Source organism: Ctenopharyngodon idella, chromosome 6 (assembly GCF_019924925.1).
Source record: "Ctenopharyngodon idella isolate HZGC_01 chromosome 6, HZGC01, whole genome shotgun sequence".
In the NCBI taxonomy this organism is placed as follows: domain Eukaryota; kingdom Metazoa; phylum Chordata; class Actinopteri; order Cypriniformes; family Xenocyprididae; genus Ctenopharyngodon; species Ctenopharyngodon idella.
The window spans coordinates 15,694,404-15,712,352 of record NC_067225.1 but is presented as its reverse complement, the minus strand read 5'-3'; the positions used below and the strand labels follow the sequence as shown (position 1 = coordinate 15,712,352).

General features: G+C 40.5%; 1 protein-coding gene and 1 pseudogene across 1 annotated transcript; both read left to right on the top strand.

Annotated features, from left to right (window-relative positions):
* Window positions 1–1,264: 1,264 nt before the first annotated feature.
* Window positions 1,265–1,381, top strand: LOC127515027 (uncharacterized; annotated as a pseudogene).
* Window positions 1,382–4,569: 3,188 nt separating this feature from the next.
* On the top strand, window positions 4,570–10,275 carry zgc:109982 (uncharacterized protein LOC553564 homolog). Its single transcript, XM_051898124.1, has 6 exons — window positions 4,570–5,308; window positions 6,321–6,476; window positions 8,169–8,348; window positions 8,554–8,647; window positions 9,744–9,927; window positions 10,051–10,275. The coding sequence occupies exons 1-6, from the start codon at window positions 5,212–5,214 to the stop codon at window positions 10,273–10,275; spliced, it is 936 nt and encodes a 311-aa protein (XP_051754084.1). The 5' UTR covers window positions 4,570–5,211.
* Window positions 10,276–17,949: the final 7,674 nt, after the last annotated feature.

Sequence of the window (17,949 nt, the reverse complement as noted above, 5' to 3'; positions counted from 1 at the left end):
CAATACAGCCTAGCCACTCCTGACTATGATCGGGATCCACTTGGTTGAAGCGATGTAAAGAGCGCTTGACTACAAAGTTTCCAGCCTCAAACTCCTTCTTCACAGGCTGTGGAAGTTGGTGCATCTCGTTCAGGTAGATGGTCCCCCACTGAGCATAGTTGATGTGGTTATACCGCATGAAATAGGGCAACATTTGCTGAAATGCACAAAGGTGCAGGTCCCAGATTCCGTCCCTCTGTGCGCAAATGAAAAATAGAAGAATGTGAACCATCTTCATGTAGCCCCACCAAAACATGAAGTTTGGGTTGTTGTTGGCTTTAATGTAGGCCTCTGTGACTGCTTTTCCTTTCTTGACAGATGAGACATTCTTCTAAATTTGGGGACTGGTGAATCCGCTTGAGACTGCAAACAGCTTCCATGATCAGGCGAATCAGAAATGCAAACTGGAAGAAATTATATGTCTTATTTATAATGCTAAAGAGACTTCACTGACATATCCAAACGCTGTTGTCCCTGTTTTGGTGGCACTGCATCAAATTTGTTACAAAAAGGGCTAGACATTTGATCCCTGCATAATGCTCATGGCACTATTTAACTTGAAGTACAACCAAAAACACTGTTGGTTTTTTTTTTATGCAGTGGTCAATTGTGATTTTGTGTTATTTTGCTTCCTTAACTTGTATTCCTTCAGATCAGTGCAAAGAAAATACACAACAATACAAAGCACAACTGTTAATTTCACTACACTTTGTCTATTCGAGTCTGTGGATTTCAATTCCGATATAAAAATTTAGATGATGCAAATTAGCACATATTTAAATAGATAATGCCTCATTTGCATATGTAAACATGACATTTCAGAAAACTTGTAATACAAAAAATTTTGTCTCTATGTAAGTGAAAAACTGGAAAAGTTTTATGGTGATATCTATAACTTAAAAATTTTACCCTATCCACATGTAGTGTTTTGGCTGTGAATAATGCACCTATTGTTTCGATAACAATTACAAGAAAATGGGACCCTTATTTCAATGTTATACGGTGGATCCTTATTCAGGAGACATTCAACTTTCTAAAAATGTGGTATAACAACTTTTCCTCAAAAAGGGTTACACAATCTTGAAGATTCTGACCTGACTATTACATTTAACAGATAAAAAACATAGACCTCACTTTATTGGTGTTTAAATAGTATATGTTAAACTTTATTCTTGTACAAACAGACGCTGTATTAAGCAGTACATTAAGTATTTAATGAAAACTGTCCAGCAGCCATATCACCCTGTAGCCCAAGACTGGTTGCCCACTGAAGCTAAGCAGGGTTGAGCCTGGTTAGTACCTGGATGGGAGACCTCCTGGGAAAACTAGGTTGCTGCTAGAAGAGGTGTTAGTGAGGCCAGAAGGGGGTGCTCACCCTGTGATCTGTGTGGGTCTTAACACCCCAATATAGTGACAGGGACACTATACTGTAACAAGCACTGTCCTTCGGATGAGACATTAAACCAAGGTCCTGACTCTCTGTGGTCATTAAAAATCCCATGGCACTTCTCGTAAAGAGAAGGGGTGTAACCCTGGTGTCCTGGACAAATTTTTCCTCCTTTGGCCCTTACCAATCATGGCCTCCTAATAATTCCTATCCATTAAATTGGCTCTATCACTCTCTCTCCTCTCCACATACAGTGGGTACGGAAAGATTCTCATCAGACCAGAGAATCTTATTTCTCACCATCTTGGAGTCCTTCAGGTGTTTTTTTTAACAAACTCCATGCTGTTTTTATGTGTCTTGCACTGAGGAGAGGCTTCCGTCGGGCCACTCTGCCGTAAAGCCCCGACTGGTGGAGGGCTGCAGTGATGGTTGACTTTCTACAACTTTCTCCCATCTCCCGACTGCATCTCTGGAGCTCAGCCACAGTGATCTTTGGGTTCTTCTTTACCTCTCTCACCAAGGCTCTTCTCCCCCGATAGCTCAGTTTGGCCGGACGGCCAGCTCTAGGAAGGGTTCTGGTCGTCCCAAACGTCTTCCATTTAAGGATTATGGAGGCCACTGTGCTCTTAGGAACCTTAAGTGCAGCAGAATTTTTTTTGTAACCTTGGCCGGATCTGTGCCTTGCCACAATTCTGTCTCTGAGCTCTCCAGGCAGTTCCTTTGACCTCATGATTCACATTTGCTCTGACATGCACTGTGAGCTGTAAGGTCTTATATAGACAGGTGTGTGGCTTTCCTAATCAAGTCCAATCAGTATAATCAAATACAGCTGGACTCAAATGAAGGTGTAGAACCATCTCAAGGATGATCAGAAGAAATGGACAGCACCTGAGTTAAATATATGAGTGTCACAGCAAAGGGTCTGAATACTTAGGACCATGTGATATTTCAGTTTTTCTTTTTTAATAAATCTGCAAAAATGTCAACAATTCTGTGTTTTTCTGTCAATATGGGGTGCTGTGTGTACATTAATGAGGAAAAAAAAATGAACTTAAATGATTTTAGCAAATGGCTGCAATATAACAAAGAGTGAAAAATTTAAGGGGGTCTGAATACTTTCCGTACCCACTGTATAGCTGGTATGTAGTGAGCGCACTGGCGCCGTTGTACTGTGGCTGCTGTCGCATCATCCAAGTGGACGCTGCACACTGGTGGTGGTGGAGGAGAGACCCCTGATAAAATTGTAAAGCGCTTTGGGCGTACAGTAGTATATATATTAAAAAAGTGCTATATAAATGCCTCATTCATTCATTTATTCAAACTCTAAAACTCCTGTGTATTTGACAAATGTTGCATTTTAATTCACTTCATCTGTGATAAAGTTTGCAAACACAGTGGCAGCGTAACAACGGGAAGTAGAAAGTCTCCGTTTTCAGCTCCTCCATGACTGCAAGCGGCAGCTCTCGCTGACTGGTTACATCCAGCCCCAGCCGAAGTCGAACAAGCCTTACAAAGAAGACTTGAAAATGGGCGGAACCATTGGCGATGAAGGAGACTTGGATTTGGATGGAGCCATCAGCGACAAAGGAGGCTTGGAGATGGGCGGAACCATCAGCAATGAAGAAGACTTGGATATGGGCAGAACCAGCAGCGACGAAGGAGAATTGGAGATGAGCAGAATCATCAGCAATGAAGACGACTTGTAAATAGGTGGAACCAGTGGCGACGAAGGAGACTTGGATTTGGATGGAGCCATCAGCGACGAAGGAGACATGGAGATGGGCGGAACCAGTGGCGACGAAGGAGACTTGGGGCTCGGCGAAGCCAGCAGCAACTGGAGACTTTTAGAATATGCCATAATCCAGATCATCACACCAGCTAGTGTAGACTGGGCTCAGCTCACCCTCAGTTGTAAGAGTATAGGCTGGACTGCAGTCCATGCCCTAAAAGTTCACTAACACACCCTCTGGGATGGACATTGGTGCCAGCTCTCACACCTGGTCAGAATCTGCAATCGTTTTGGGCTTAGGCTGCTGCGGTGGGCTCAGGCTTATAGTCCATGACAGGCTTGGTAAATGGCTGCATGGGCTATGGGCTTATTTTCCCTCCTCAACTACTGTCCAGGAGGAACCACAATGAAACACCCCCCACTCGACGTATTCACAAAAAAACCCCAGAGGACCATGACAGTGCAGGCGTGCTTTGGTTTGAGCATTTAGTTCAGGTCTAAAAATACACAGAGGGAGGAATCAGGACAATATACCAAGGGCACTAGTTTTAAAAAGTCTCTCATGTGGTCCTCAAAGTTGTGGTCTTTTTGGCTGAGGAGGAGAATCTGGACTGCTGGTAGATCCATCTTTGTTGGTTTAGGTCCATTCTTCTGTCACAGTTGGTTGCAGCAAGGAAGATGAGGCAGGATCTATATGCAGCAATCATTTTATTTAACAAAAACCCAAATAAATAAAAACAAGAGCACAGGAGAAAAACTGGAATACAAGACAATAACAACCAAATAAAAATAAATGAGATTGGACAAAGAATGACTCAAACTAAGGGCTGTAAATACACAGACAGTGTGTCTCATTTCATTGTTTGACTGATTTGATTCACCTGTCCCTTGTTTAGCCCTTTATTTTCTCTGACTGTGTCTTATTTCGAGGGCTGCATCCTCCAGAGGTCGCATTTGTCGGCCACATACGTCATTAAGGCTGCTTCATTTTAATAAACTGACCACTACATTCCAAAGTCATAAATACAAGAATTTACACGTCACTAGGAATAACGGTCAATTTTATAATGGTTACTTTTCTAAAATAGTACATCTTTTATGATGTATGCAGCTGACAAATGCGACCTCCGAAGGGAGCCTTGGAAATGAGACAGTCAGAGAAACTAATGGGCTAAACAAGGAACAGGTACATCAAATCAATCAAGCAATGAGTCACTATGAAAGCAAATGAGAACATTATAGAAACCATGGAAACAAAAAGGAAGCCCAAGAAAAATAAAATATTTACAAACTAAAAGTTCATGAAAATGAAACTGAACCAAACTGAACGTAACAGAATGAAAGAAAAAATAAATGAATACATTTATTTAGCAAGGATGCATCAAATTGATCAAAACTTTTACATTACAATGCTATTTTATTTTAACTTTCTATTCATTAAAGAATCCTAGAAAAAAAAAAAATGTAGCACGGTTTCCACAAAAATATTAAGCAGCACAACCATTATGTGATAATAATAATAAATGTTACTTGAGAATCACAGGAATAAATTACATTTAAAAATATATTAAAACAGAAAACAGTTACTTTAAATTGTAACCGTATTTTACAATATTAGTTTTTACTGTATTTTCGATCAAATTAAAACAGCCTTGGTAAGCATAAAGAATTCTTTCAAAACCGTTTAAAAAAATCTTAGCGCCCCCCAAACATTTAAACAGTAGTGTATGCATATATGATTTTATGTTTTACAAAATCACAGTGATATTGTGTTTTATCAGATATTTCTTTTAGACCACACTGGTGCATAGAACTTTTGTCCCATGCAGCAGTCGTATTGTTATGTATTGTCCACCACATGTCTAGGCTGGAGTTACACGTGGGTCATTCTGCTGAGTCTTTATGCACTGGATTAGCAAGAGTAAGTTTTAGCTCATCTCTCAAGCTCCCACTCATTCTGTCTCTTTATCTCGTTTCCAGTTCTTCTTAGCCGTCTTTTACTTTCTAGTCTCTGTCTCACTGTATAGTCAGAGAAAGCAAGATTTTTGTTGCAGCCATGAATCAAAAGGTTGTACTGATCACTGGTTGTTCTTCTGGCATTGGATTGGCACTTGCTGTTCGTATTGCCAGAGATGAGAAGAAGAGGTTTATGGGTAAGACCAGTAAATAAAATACATACAAATATTGTGAATATAGGTTATAGTAGTATAATAGTGGTGTAGACCAATTACAGTTGTAAAATTTTGCTTTTGTATTGCACAAATACTGTTCAGAGTAAACAGAAATCTTATGGGGGAAAAATGTGTAAAAAATTTATACTCAGTATAAGATGTGTAAAAATGTTTAAATCAGTGTAATGTGTGCATATGTATCAGTATGTTCAGTATTTTTGTGAATTTTATGCTCTTAATAATTTTCAGTGTTGAAAAAACTGTTAAAACTCTTCTCACTGATCACCTTGGAAGTTTGCCTGATTTTCAAAGCAACTTTGCACGCTAACATGTACCAAAAATGCTACCCTGTTACAACTGTAATCGGTCTACCCAATATTCTGAATAATTGCAGTAAAAAATAAAATAAAAAAATGATTCTCATAATGTTTCTTTATGTGTAACTTTTTTAAAATTTCTTCTAAATAAATTGACTTTGCATGTTGAATTCTTCCAAGTAAGCAGCTGAGTAGCATTAATTAACTAGTCATTAAATTATGACTGTTCACCATGTTACATGCAAATGTTAACATTTTAGTTCAAATGAACATTAGACTATATGTTTTAGCCTTGGAATTGTATGCCACCATGAGGAAACTTTTTAAAGGAGAAGCTTTGGAAGAGTCATTATATCATTCTAATGTGAAAGTGCACATGGATTAGCCTATCAGTTTGAAGAAGGGAAATATTCACATAGTTACAACAACTGTGCTCTGTTCGCTTGATATGCTGAGAAACTTTCTCATAATATTTCTTAATGTGTAACATGTGGATTGTTCTCAATAAATTGACTTTGCTTGAAGATTGTCTCAACGTAAGTAGCTGAGAAGCTTTAATCTATTAGTCATTAAACGATGACTGTGTTCCCCATCTGTTACCTGAATCACTGGTCACTGCAAATGTCAGCAGACTTTAGTTTAAGTGGAATTTAAGCTAAATATTTTGACCTTGGCAGTGTATGCCACCATGAGGAACCTGGCTAAAAAAGATGCTTTGGTGGAGGCAGCAGGTTGTGCTTTGGGACACACACTGGAGATCAAGCAGCTCGACGTGTGTGATGAGAACTCTATCAAAGCCTGTGTGAAGAGCCTGCCCAGAGTCGACATTCTCAGTAAGATTATTAGTTGTACTTCTTACAAACGCAAATGCTTCATTGCCATTTTCCATTGTCAAACAATATTATCTCAATAAATAAAATGCTACAGTATGTTTATAGTATATTAATATAAACACTATATACAGTTAGTGGCCATTGCATTTGGTAGCTCTATTACTACTACTGATATTAGTAGTAGTAAGTAGTAACAATACTAATATTTATAATACTAGGTAGGATCAGAGATATAATATGGAGCCCTGCAAATGACATTTAGTTTGTGGCCACAAATTAAGAATTAGTTCCCACAGATTATTAATCTGTTTTCTCGTTTTACGGTCTATTTACACGACACCGTTTTCAACTAAAAACTGAAAACTTTTTATGCATTTTTGCCATTCATTTACAAGGCAATGGCGTTTTGGGGGCCTTAAAATGCAAGCTTTTGAAAACGGGTTTCAAAGTGCACATTTTTAGAATAATGTTAGCATTGATAACGTTATCGTCTCTGTGTAAACTGTGTAAACGTGAATTTGTGAAAACCATGATGTCATGCATATGTGTATTGAGTGTTCAGTCTATAGACATGCAGTGTTTTTTTTACAAAGTGACATCACCAACTACTGGCCTGGCATGCATAACACAGCGTTCTTAGTCATTTTCGCGGATCCATGTGAACAGGTTTTGACAACATTTTCATCTGTACGCGAAAAACACTTACGTTTTTAGTACATCGTTGTAATCTAAACGTACCCTTAGATAAATCGTGGCCATGTTGTACTAATTTGTTCCCACATTTTAATTAAATCAAGTTAAGTCACAATTTAACTAGATTAAAATGAGTGAACATATTAGTTCAACATGGTCATGAAAAAAAGGAACGAATTAAACAGCTGTGACCATGATTTAACTAAACTGAGGGAATTAATTAATAAAACATGGCCACTAATTAATAAGTTGTGGGAATATATCGCATATATACAGCATATAGCGTAAAATAGCTTGGATTCTTTGTGGCATGGATATAAGAATCTGAGGACATTCCTTAGAGATTCTGGTTCATGTTGACTTTATAACACCATACATTTGCTGTAAATTTGGCCATTAGAGTGCAGTGAATTTAGTGTCATGTTTATTCCAACAAGAGTAGAAGACAATTTGGGCTTCACCCAGTTTAAGGTTCAACAATTTGCATTCAACATTGCTCTTCTACATTGCACTGTTGTAACACTCAGTTACTGTAACCTTCCTGTCACCTTTAATCTTTCTTGCCATTCAGCTCTGACATTTCTCACAAGGTATTTTCACTCACTCAATTGCTGCTTAGGATTACTTTTGAACTGTGCATGAAAATCCCAGCAGTTTATGAGATCAGATTTACATCACTTAGATCAGATTTCTTTGCCATTCTGATGTTTGAACAACAAAACCGCTTAACCCTATTCGCATGACTTTATGCATTGAGTTGCTGCCACATGATTAACTGATTACACATTTGCATCCGGGGTTAGTGATTTACCAAATAAAGTGTGTTTTAAGAGCACTGATCATACAGTAATGAACTTGCACAATCAGGTTATTTATAAATTGCTTTTGAAATTGTAGATATTTGTTAAAAAAAAAAAGAAAAAAAAAAAAAGCCAATATTCAAGGCTTATGAATACTTAATGATTTGTTGTTCCTACCCTTCTGTTCTCTGTGTTTCAGTTAGTAATGCTGGAATGGGAATGGTTGGCCCCATTGAGTGTCGGACCATTGATGAGATGAAAACTGTCATGGACACCAACTTCTTTGGGCTTGTGCGACTCATAAAGGAGGTTTTGCCTGATATGAAGAAAAGAAAAAGTGGCCACATAGTGGTCATTAGCAGTGTCATGGGGATTCAGGGTGAGCCATACACAAAAAAAGTAAAAAAAAAAGAAAAAAAAAAGAAACAACAACCACTTGATATTTGCGTTTGAGCTCTTTACCCCAGTATGTGCGAGATCAAACTTTGGATACTTAAAGGATTAACAACAATGACTTAAAGAAGATCTGAGAGGATTCAACAGGATATTACCATCTCTAATCACTGTTGTGTTCATGTACACAGGTATTTTGTTTAATGATATTTACGCTGCTTCCAAGTTTGCTGTTGAAGGGTTCTGTGAGAGTCTGGCAGTTCAAGCCCTGAGATTCAATCTAAAGTAAGTGATCCTAAGCCCTGGGTATACTTCAGCACAGTCGAACGCACAGCCTCACAAAGTATACTTCACTTGACTCGTACGCTTTCGACACGTGCAGTTTTGAGCAATCTCTTGCCATGAGTTACAACCAATGTAAATATATTTGTATTCTTTCATGCGAGAGTTGTACAAATTAGGGTTCTTTTTAACCTCTTTGCTCAATCTTTCATCTATATAGGCCTCCATTGTCGCTGTAGCTTGCATGTGTTCCGGTGTGTTCTGTTTATGCAGGTTTTCTTCGACTGCGCACTGTACGCCGCCCCTCGCATACGCATAAAAAGTGAAGTATACTTTGTGCTATAGTCATATGTAGAGGTCCCCCCCTCCCCCCACTGAGTACATTTATTCATTTAGAAGATGCTTTTATCCAAAACAAGCAATGTTCATAGTATACAATACCAGGTTTAATATAAGACTAGTAAACACTAAAACAGAGGTGCAGTGAGTAGCCTACATTTACACATCCATCCAAAACTATGTAATGAATTTACATTTATAATAATAACTCTGAAATGTGTGAGCTAGAATCAACTTAATAATTCATTCAGATCTCCAAAATCTCATCAAATTTGGAACTGGCAAAGGATGTCTACTGTAATTTTGTGAAAACTGGCCTGTATTACAAATTTGGGCTGTAATAAAATAATTGATATATAATTGTCATATGAGCATCAGGGAACAGTGTACCTGTAGGGCACCTGTACTGAATGGAACTCTCACTGTGGGCAAAAACTCTGACACTTCTGTTCTACAAATGCTCAGTATAAAAGTCAAACCCTGAAAACACAAGCTGGCTGATGGTGAAAACTAAAACACTTTGAGCACAAATCTAGACAGAATGACCATGAAACACATTACCTCAGTTTTTTTATGCCAGTATTGTGTGACAGGAACTACTCAAATTTTCTAAATTTAAAGAAGCTCAGTTCTAGTGCATGATAATATATTGATGCAGTAATTTAGAAACTTCTGTTCTGATGTGTTTTGAAAGCATTGAATGCCTTGGCCCTCACATTTAAGATGTCATTTTAGGTCTATTTTATTTGCATCTGTGCAGTATCAGCCTCATTGAACCAGGACCTGTCATCACAGAGTTTGAGCGTAAGTCGTATGAAGAAAGCTTGAAGATAGACCTCTCCAAAGCTGATAAAGTGACTGCAGATATGTTCCACAACATCTACTTGAAGAATTACAAGCAGATATTTGAGAGTCTTGGACAAACACCAGAAGAAGTTGCAGAGGTACTTGCACAGCCCATTAAAACACTTCCAAAATGTTTCATGCAGCAATCTACCATTCCAGTGGATGTTTTGTTTAGTCTCTGAATTACTAATAGTATGTCATATGTCATTTCTTATAATCAGCACACATTCGAAATGATTACCATGAAGAACCCACCATTTCGCCATCAGACTAACACTCTGTACACACCCATGACCACCCTGAAATATGCAGATCCAAATGGTGACCTTCCCATTGGAACCTTCTACAAGATGGTGTTTGAACATGACAAGGTGTTCACTGCAAGTCTCAATTTCCTCAAGCTCTTGCGCTGGAGAAGCCGTAAGAGTGTCACTTTGGGAAAGTAAAGACTACCTCTTAAAGAATATTCTGCTGGAGAGGGGGGTGGAGGCAGGTTAAGCTATTTACCTGGGTATGTTTACTTAGAGTAAATGGATAACTTTCGGTTCCAAAAGCTAAGGTAACTTTCAGGGTATGTAGCCACATAGAAACTTACTGTCTGAACATAACTTTCTCCAGAGCAGTTTAGATTCCAGGCAGTATCACCAAAGTGTAAGTAAAAGGGCTAAATCAAAAAGATCTATACATATACAGCAGGGTTGTCTAATCTTGCTCCTGGAGGGCCACTTTCCTGTAGAGCAGAGGTCTTCAGCCCTGCTCCCGGGGACCCTGTACTGTAGAGTTTAGCTTCAACCCTAATCAAGCACACCTGAACCAGCTAATTAAGCTCTTCATAATCGCTGGAAAATCACAGGCAGGCGTGCTGAAGCAGTTTGGAAATAAACTTTGCCAGACAGTTGGTCACTTGGAGCAGATTTGAAGACCTCTGCTGTAGAGTTTAGCTTCAACACACCTGCCAAGAAGTTTCCAGTGATCCTAATGACTTTGATTAGAATGATTAGCTGGTTCAGGTGTGTTTAATTGGAGCTGGAGATAAACCAGAGCAGCTTTAAGATGAGCCTCTAAGGTTCAGAGTTCAAGGCTATAATAGGATTGTAATTGCCAATAGTAGAGCAGTGTTAGTATTTCCCCATAATGAGAATATCTCTGGATAAACCCTGCTGGATTGTGTCCTTCCAGGAACTGGATGGGACACCCCTGTTATACAACCATATTATCTTTGCAAGCAAAGACTGTTTTCATACTGTCATTATAAACTTATCAACCTCATAAATGGTTACAGAGATAAACTGGGCATCATACACTTGGCAAGAGTATCACACACTACAAGACTTTCAAGTAGTTTTGAACACAATAAACTCTCACAGAAATGTGTGCCTCGTTACTAGGAAACAAATAACAAAACAATATGTGTTGTACAATGTAATATATGAAACATGTTTGATATCCTCCAACTGGATGGAATCGAAGTCTGAGGCTAAAAAAAACTGTGCCCATCATACACTATGTGATTTTCTGGAAAATCTGTCAACTCTGACTGCTGAAAATCTGGATTTCACTTCATTTTAAGGTGTCTTTGTTACATTTAAGTACTGAGTAATATTAGGGTTTGGTTTAGGGTTAGCTGTATGTAATTAAGCATAATTTAGAGTTATTACTATAGAAACTACATGTACTGTACACTAACAATGACACTGTAAAATAAAGTGTTACCAAAATCTGTTTAGCCTACTAGCTCTGACTTTCAGCATCTAGCATCCATCCTAGTCAACAATTTGATCTCACAATGATCTCACCATGAGCTCCCAGGATACTGTTTTAAACTCTCATTCTGTTAGTCTAGTGTGAGTTCACTGCAATCTAAAATTTCTCTAATATTGGTCAGTTATATCACAAACCTCATGTAGAAGTTCATATTTTATTTCCATAATGTATTTCAAAAATTCAGTTTCCTTGTTTATTTTGTATTCTTTTCAGCCTGGTGTTGGCATTTGACACAAATATTTCTATTTGACAGATGCATTCAGATTCTGGTGTTGTTTTGGTGACTCCTTTTCACTTCTAAACCTCTATTTCTTTTTCCCCTTGACACATCCTGAAACACAGAGAGCAATATGTCAATGGAATCAGTTTGATAACCGATGTGATTACTGAAGCCAGGTGATTCTACACCTGAGCTAGCAAGATGGCTGGTTCACATGTACCTGGCCATGTGCCAGTACTCTGCTAGCCAAGGCAAGTTTATTTATTAAGCACATTTCATACACAATGGTAATTCAAAGTGCTTTACATGAAAAGGAAACAAATACATAAGAAAAAAAACTGAATGCATAAGAAATAAAAATAACAATAAAAGCAGAGAATACCCCTAGTCTGGATGGAAGAGTCATAGAGTTTCAGTCAGAATATTTGTCAGGTAGCTGTGCATTTAAACAGTACCCTTGCAGACTGGAATCACCAGGGCTAACTAAACTGTCCGTCAGAGCAGATCTAAATGGATCTATCCATCAGAGCGGATCTAAACAGATCTTCCTCAAGCCGGAGGGATAACTGTAAAAATATTTATATTTGTCAAGTAGCTGTGCATTTAAACAGTACCCTTACAGACAAATCTTGGACTAACTCCGTCCAGAGCTCCATCCAGGGATAACTATGCCTATTATGAGCTAACTCAACTTTGTTTTCCATCAGAGCGGATCTAAAGAGATCTTCCTGGAACACCAGGGCCCGTGTGTATAAAGCCGCTCAGAGTAAAATTTTAGTCTTAAGTGTGTCAATATTCTAAGAATGACGTAATTTTACTCTTATTCTTAGACTTAAGAATAAGTGTGATTCATAAAGGTTCCTAAGTGTCAAGACTAGGTCTTAGCTCTTAAATTATTTAAGAGAGCTGGAGAGGTGTCTTAACCTAGTTAAGAGTAACAAGATGGCAGCAAAGAAGAGGAGACACACGCTTTCCAATGAAGATATGCTGTATTGGAGTTATATGATGACATGGAGTTGATAAAATGATATAAACTTGATTGTCAATTCTTTTTGTAACTGACCTAATAAGAAATGTAATAACTTTAAATAAATGTAACAAATATTACTTAAACAATAATTAATATGTTTAATGCATTTTAATACATTTAAAGGTGCTGTATGCGATTTCTCAAATTCGTTGTTGAACACTGTTGATATTTGAAATCAACCCAAACAAACACACTCCTCTCTTCATTGCGGCGCCACAAAAACTCACACTCCAATCCTAACCTCTGAGTCGCCACCCTGCTCTGAGTCGGTCTAGAATCCCGGCCCGATCGCTGCTGGCATGTGAGGCGAATGCACTACCAATGATGTTAAACACCTCATTCTCTAGCGGGCGTCAGTGTGCAGTAGTTTACCTGCAAAACTCTCAGAGTCTGGCCACTGTTACACACGTAATGAGAGTGCATGTCTGTTTATCACAGCTGACACGAAACAAAATGCTTCACGAAAAATAAAGTGCAGATGATGAACGAATGACAAGGAAGCACAAAAGATGAACATACAGTACACAAGAATAAATACAAACAAGATTTCTTGTTAATCGCAAACAATTTTGCTTAAACCATCAAAATATGAGAAAAAATATTTTTATTTTTATATTATTTAAATGTTTTAAAATATGACATTGAATACAACATAATCAGTTTTTAATATTTAATCGGTTCTCTCTTGTTTTTGCATGTGTTCATAATTTCTTTGTATGACAGTGTAATGATGGGTCGAATGCGTGAGGATCCATTTGCAGCTTGTTTATTAAAAGTACTTACAGAGTAGACAGGGCAAAGGCAGAGACACAAACAGGGACAGGCAATGGTCGAGGCAGGCGGCAGACAAGCAGAGTAAAGTCACAGGCAATGGTCAGGGCAGGCGGCAAACAAACACAGTCCAATAAACAGTCCAATGGCAACAGAAATACAATCCACAAGAAAACGCTCAGAAGTGATCACCGGGCAAATCAAGACTTCGCAAAGGGTGTGTGTGTGTGTGTGTCTTTTATAGTCCAGGTAATGATTTGCAGGTGTGTGTGGCACTTGGTGATTGGTGTGGAGTGTGCAGGTGATTGGAAGGGAGGATTATGGGAAATGGAGTCCAGGAACAGACAGTGATCGTGACATAACGCCCCCTTCCGGAAGGCGCGTCCTCGCGGCGTAAATGGCCCAGATAGGGAGGGGGGGTGGGTGCATTGGAGACCTGTTGGCAGACGGGAACGGGGTCTCCAATGCAGGTCCAGGAACTCGGGCAGCCACGGGGGGTCAGGTGCCACGGGCAGCCACGGCGGGTCAGGTGCCACGGGCAGCCACGGCGGGTCAGGTGGCTTGGGCGACCACGGCAGGTCAGGGTCCGTAGCTGGCCACAGCAGTTCACAGGCGGTTGAAGGCCGTGGGCGTGTAAGGTCCCCACCCGCAAGCTCAAGCAATTCGGAGGCCGCTGATGATCGCGGCCGTGCAGGGTCCCCACCCACAAGCTCCCCACCCTCAGGTATATGGCCCCCCCCCAAAAAGTTCTTGGGGAATTCAACGGAGGCCGTGGCGGTTTCGTGGGTAAGGATCTCGGGTGGCGCCGGCAGGGCGAGGAGCTCGGGTGGCGCCGGCAGGGCGAGGAGCTCGGGTGGCGCCGGCAGGGCGAGGAGCTCGGGTGGCGCCGGCAGGGCGAGGAGCTCGGGTGGCGCCGGCAGGGCGAGGAGCTCGGGTGGCGCCGGCAGGGCGAGGAGCTCGGGTGGCGCCGGCAGGGCGAGGAGCTCGGGTGGCGCCGGCAGGGCGAGGAGCTCGGTGCCGGCCTCCGTGGCTGTATCTGGGACGGCAGCGGGCTGCTCTGGGACGGCAGCGGGCTGCTCTGGGACGGCAGAGGGCTGCTCTGGGACGGCCTCCGGGCCTACAGCGGGCTCTGGGAAGGCCTCCGGGCCTTGAGGGCTGGAGGAAGCCTTCTTCCTCCTCCTCCTCCGTTTGCATAGTTGAGGCGGTGGCTCTGTGCCTACCTCCTCGGTGGGCGCTGCAGCGGGCTCACGGGTTGGAGCGGACTCGCGGACTGGAGCTGGTTCTGGAGTGGACTCACTGGCTGGAACGACCCCTATGTTCCCAGACACTGGCGGGGCGGCCATCTTGCCCGTGGGCACTGGCAAAGCGGCCATCTTGTCCATAGCATCCAGAGAATTTGAGTGCGTCGCAACCGGCGAGCTTGAGTGCGTCGCAACCGGCGAGCTTGAGTGCGTCGCAACCGGCGAGCTTGAGTGCGTCGCAACCGGCGAGCTTGAGTGCGTCGCAACCGGCGAGCTTGAGTGCGTCGCAACCGGCGAGCTTGAGTGCGTCGCAACCGGCGAGCTTGAGTGCGTCGCAACCGGCGAGCTTGAGTGCGTAGCAACCGGCGGAGGCTTAGGAATGCCAGCCGCTCGTACTGAAGTCAGCGCTGGATCAGCCACACTGGAACGCAACCCACTCCGCTCCCAAACAGATCCAGAGACGTGATGTAATTCTAGAGGATCAACGGAGACTTGACTTGGCTCTGGAAGATCAGCGGAGACATGATGTGATGATGTTGTGGCCGCCATTTTGTGCAGGCTCTCTTTAGAGGCAGCCATTACATGGGGGGACGAGGTGTCGCGTTCCTCCGCGACACCCACAGTAAAAAGTGAACCAACAGTAAGCAGGGCAAAGTCCAGAAATTCCACGAACGACCCTCGGGGACCATTAATAAGTAAGTAGTCCTTCAATGGTTCGTTTAATCCATAGCCAAAGAAGTCAATGAGGGCACAGTCAGGCAGGTCAGAGAAATAGGCAATGTCTAAAAACTTCTGAATGTGGTCCTCGAGTGTACAATTACCTTGCCGAAGGCGGACGAGGCGTATTGCTGGGTCCATGCTAAGGCTGGAAGCGCTTGTAGAAGCTGCTGGATCGTTTGATGGCGAAGTCTTCTGTAATGATGGGTCGAATGCGTGAGGATCCATTTGCAGCTTGTTTATTAAAAGTACTTACAGAGTAGACAGGGCAAAGGCAGAGACACAAACAGGGACAGGCAATGGTCGAGGCAGGCGGCAGACAAGCAGAGTAAAGTCACAGGCAATGGTCAGGGCAGGCGGCAAACAAACACAGTCCAATAAACAGTCCAATGGCAACAGAAATACAATCCACAAGAAAACGCTCAGAAGTGATCACCGGGCAAATCAAGACTTCGCAAAGGGGGTGTGTGTGTGTGTCTTTTATAGTCCAGGTAATGATTTGCAGGTGTGTGTGGCACTTGGTGATTGGTGTGGAGTGTGCAGGTGATTGGAAGGGAGGATTATGGGAAATGGAGTCCAGGAACAGACAGTGATCGTGACAGACAGACTGGCCAAACATAATTTGAAATAATTTGAAATTTGAAATGAAAACAATTGACTCCAAGCACAGCTACACGATATGCTTACATCTTTTAACACATTTTTTAAAATATTTGAATTAAAGTTGAAGATGTCAGTTTTCATATGGCTGGACATCACATTTGGCCACTACTCTATGGCAGTTCAAAGTAGCAAAAAAAAAGCTACTTTTATGTTGATAGTGGACTTCCCTGCAGTTGTTGGAGCCATTGATGAACTCATAACATAAATCATAAATCATAAATCATTGCTCTAACTGTAAATGAGGAGACATATATCAATAGAAAAAGATTCCACACCATCAGTGCTAATTTGTGATAATTTTGCACAATGGAAAGCTATTGCTTTTAAATCCATTTTTTAATATTAAAACGTTTGTGTTTTTTTAATTATTGTTATTATTGTTTTTTATAATAAATGACTGGTATTGTGCTGCTGTGACTTCACCCTTCCAGGCTCGCTATTGGCTGATTCAGAGGTTGAGGGCAGCCATTTTGAGTTGACATCATTGTAGTCCTTACTTCACAACACTTAAGTCAGCACTTAAGAATCCGTCTTACACTTTATTAAAAGTTGCTTTTAGCTTCTTTATAAAAGTCTCCTACTCTTAGAAAACTCTTACTCTTTACTAAGAATTTTTTGACACTTAAGTCAAAACTTAAGACTATTCTTAAGAGCATTTCTGAGAAGTTTATACACATACAGGCCCAGGGCTAGCAGCACAAAGGCTTACTTTTTAATTCTCCCAGCTCTTCCAAACAGACAGCAAGATTTAAAATGCATTAAAACAGTCAGAAATAAAAAGAGGATGCATAAGAAATTGATTTAAAATGCATTAAAACAAAATAAAAGCAAGAAAAAGAATTAAAAGAATAAAAAGATGATACATATAAAAATAAAGTGCAATCAGTTCGGACGTAGCACAGTGCTCAATCAGTAAATGCACAGCTAAACAGATATGTTTTGAGTCTGGATTTGAATTGTGACTACTGTTGGAGCACATCTGGGGCCGTATGTATAAAGCCACTCAGAGTAATATTTTAGTCTTAAGTGTGTCAATATTCTAAGAATTATGTAATTTTACTCTTATTCCTAGACTTAAGAATAAGTATGATTCATAAAGGTTCCTAAGTGTCAAGACTAGGTCTTAGCTCCTAAATTATGTAGGACGAAGAGCTGGAGAGGTCTCCTAACCTAGTTAGGAGTAACAAGATGGCAGCAAGACACATGCTTTCCGATGACGATATGATGTATTGGAGTTATATGATAAAATGATATAAACTTGATTGACAATTCTTTTTGTAACTGACCTACTAAGAAATGTAATAACTTTAAATAAATATAATAAATTTATTATATATTACTTAAACAATAATTAATATGTTTAATGCATTTTAATACATTTAATGACTTTGAATAAACTTTTTATAATTTTAAATGTAACAACTTCTCCCACTCTACAAATCAATGCTCTGACTGTAGAAATGAAATAGTAATTATCTTTTTTGGTAACTGTAAAAATGCAGCAGTGCACCGGTGATGACTTGAGCCCATCAGTCCACAGTAAGCAGGCTCTTAAATAGTACTATTGCTAAACTTACCACACCAAACATAGTGGCCAAAATTGATGTGCAAAGGTTTTTTTTTTTAATGACCCTACAATTTTGCTTAAAGGGATAGTTCACCCAAAAATGAAAATTCTGTCATCATTTACTCCCCCTCAGTTTGTTCTAAACCT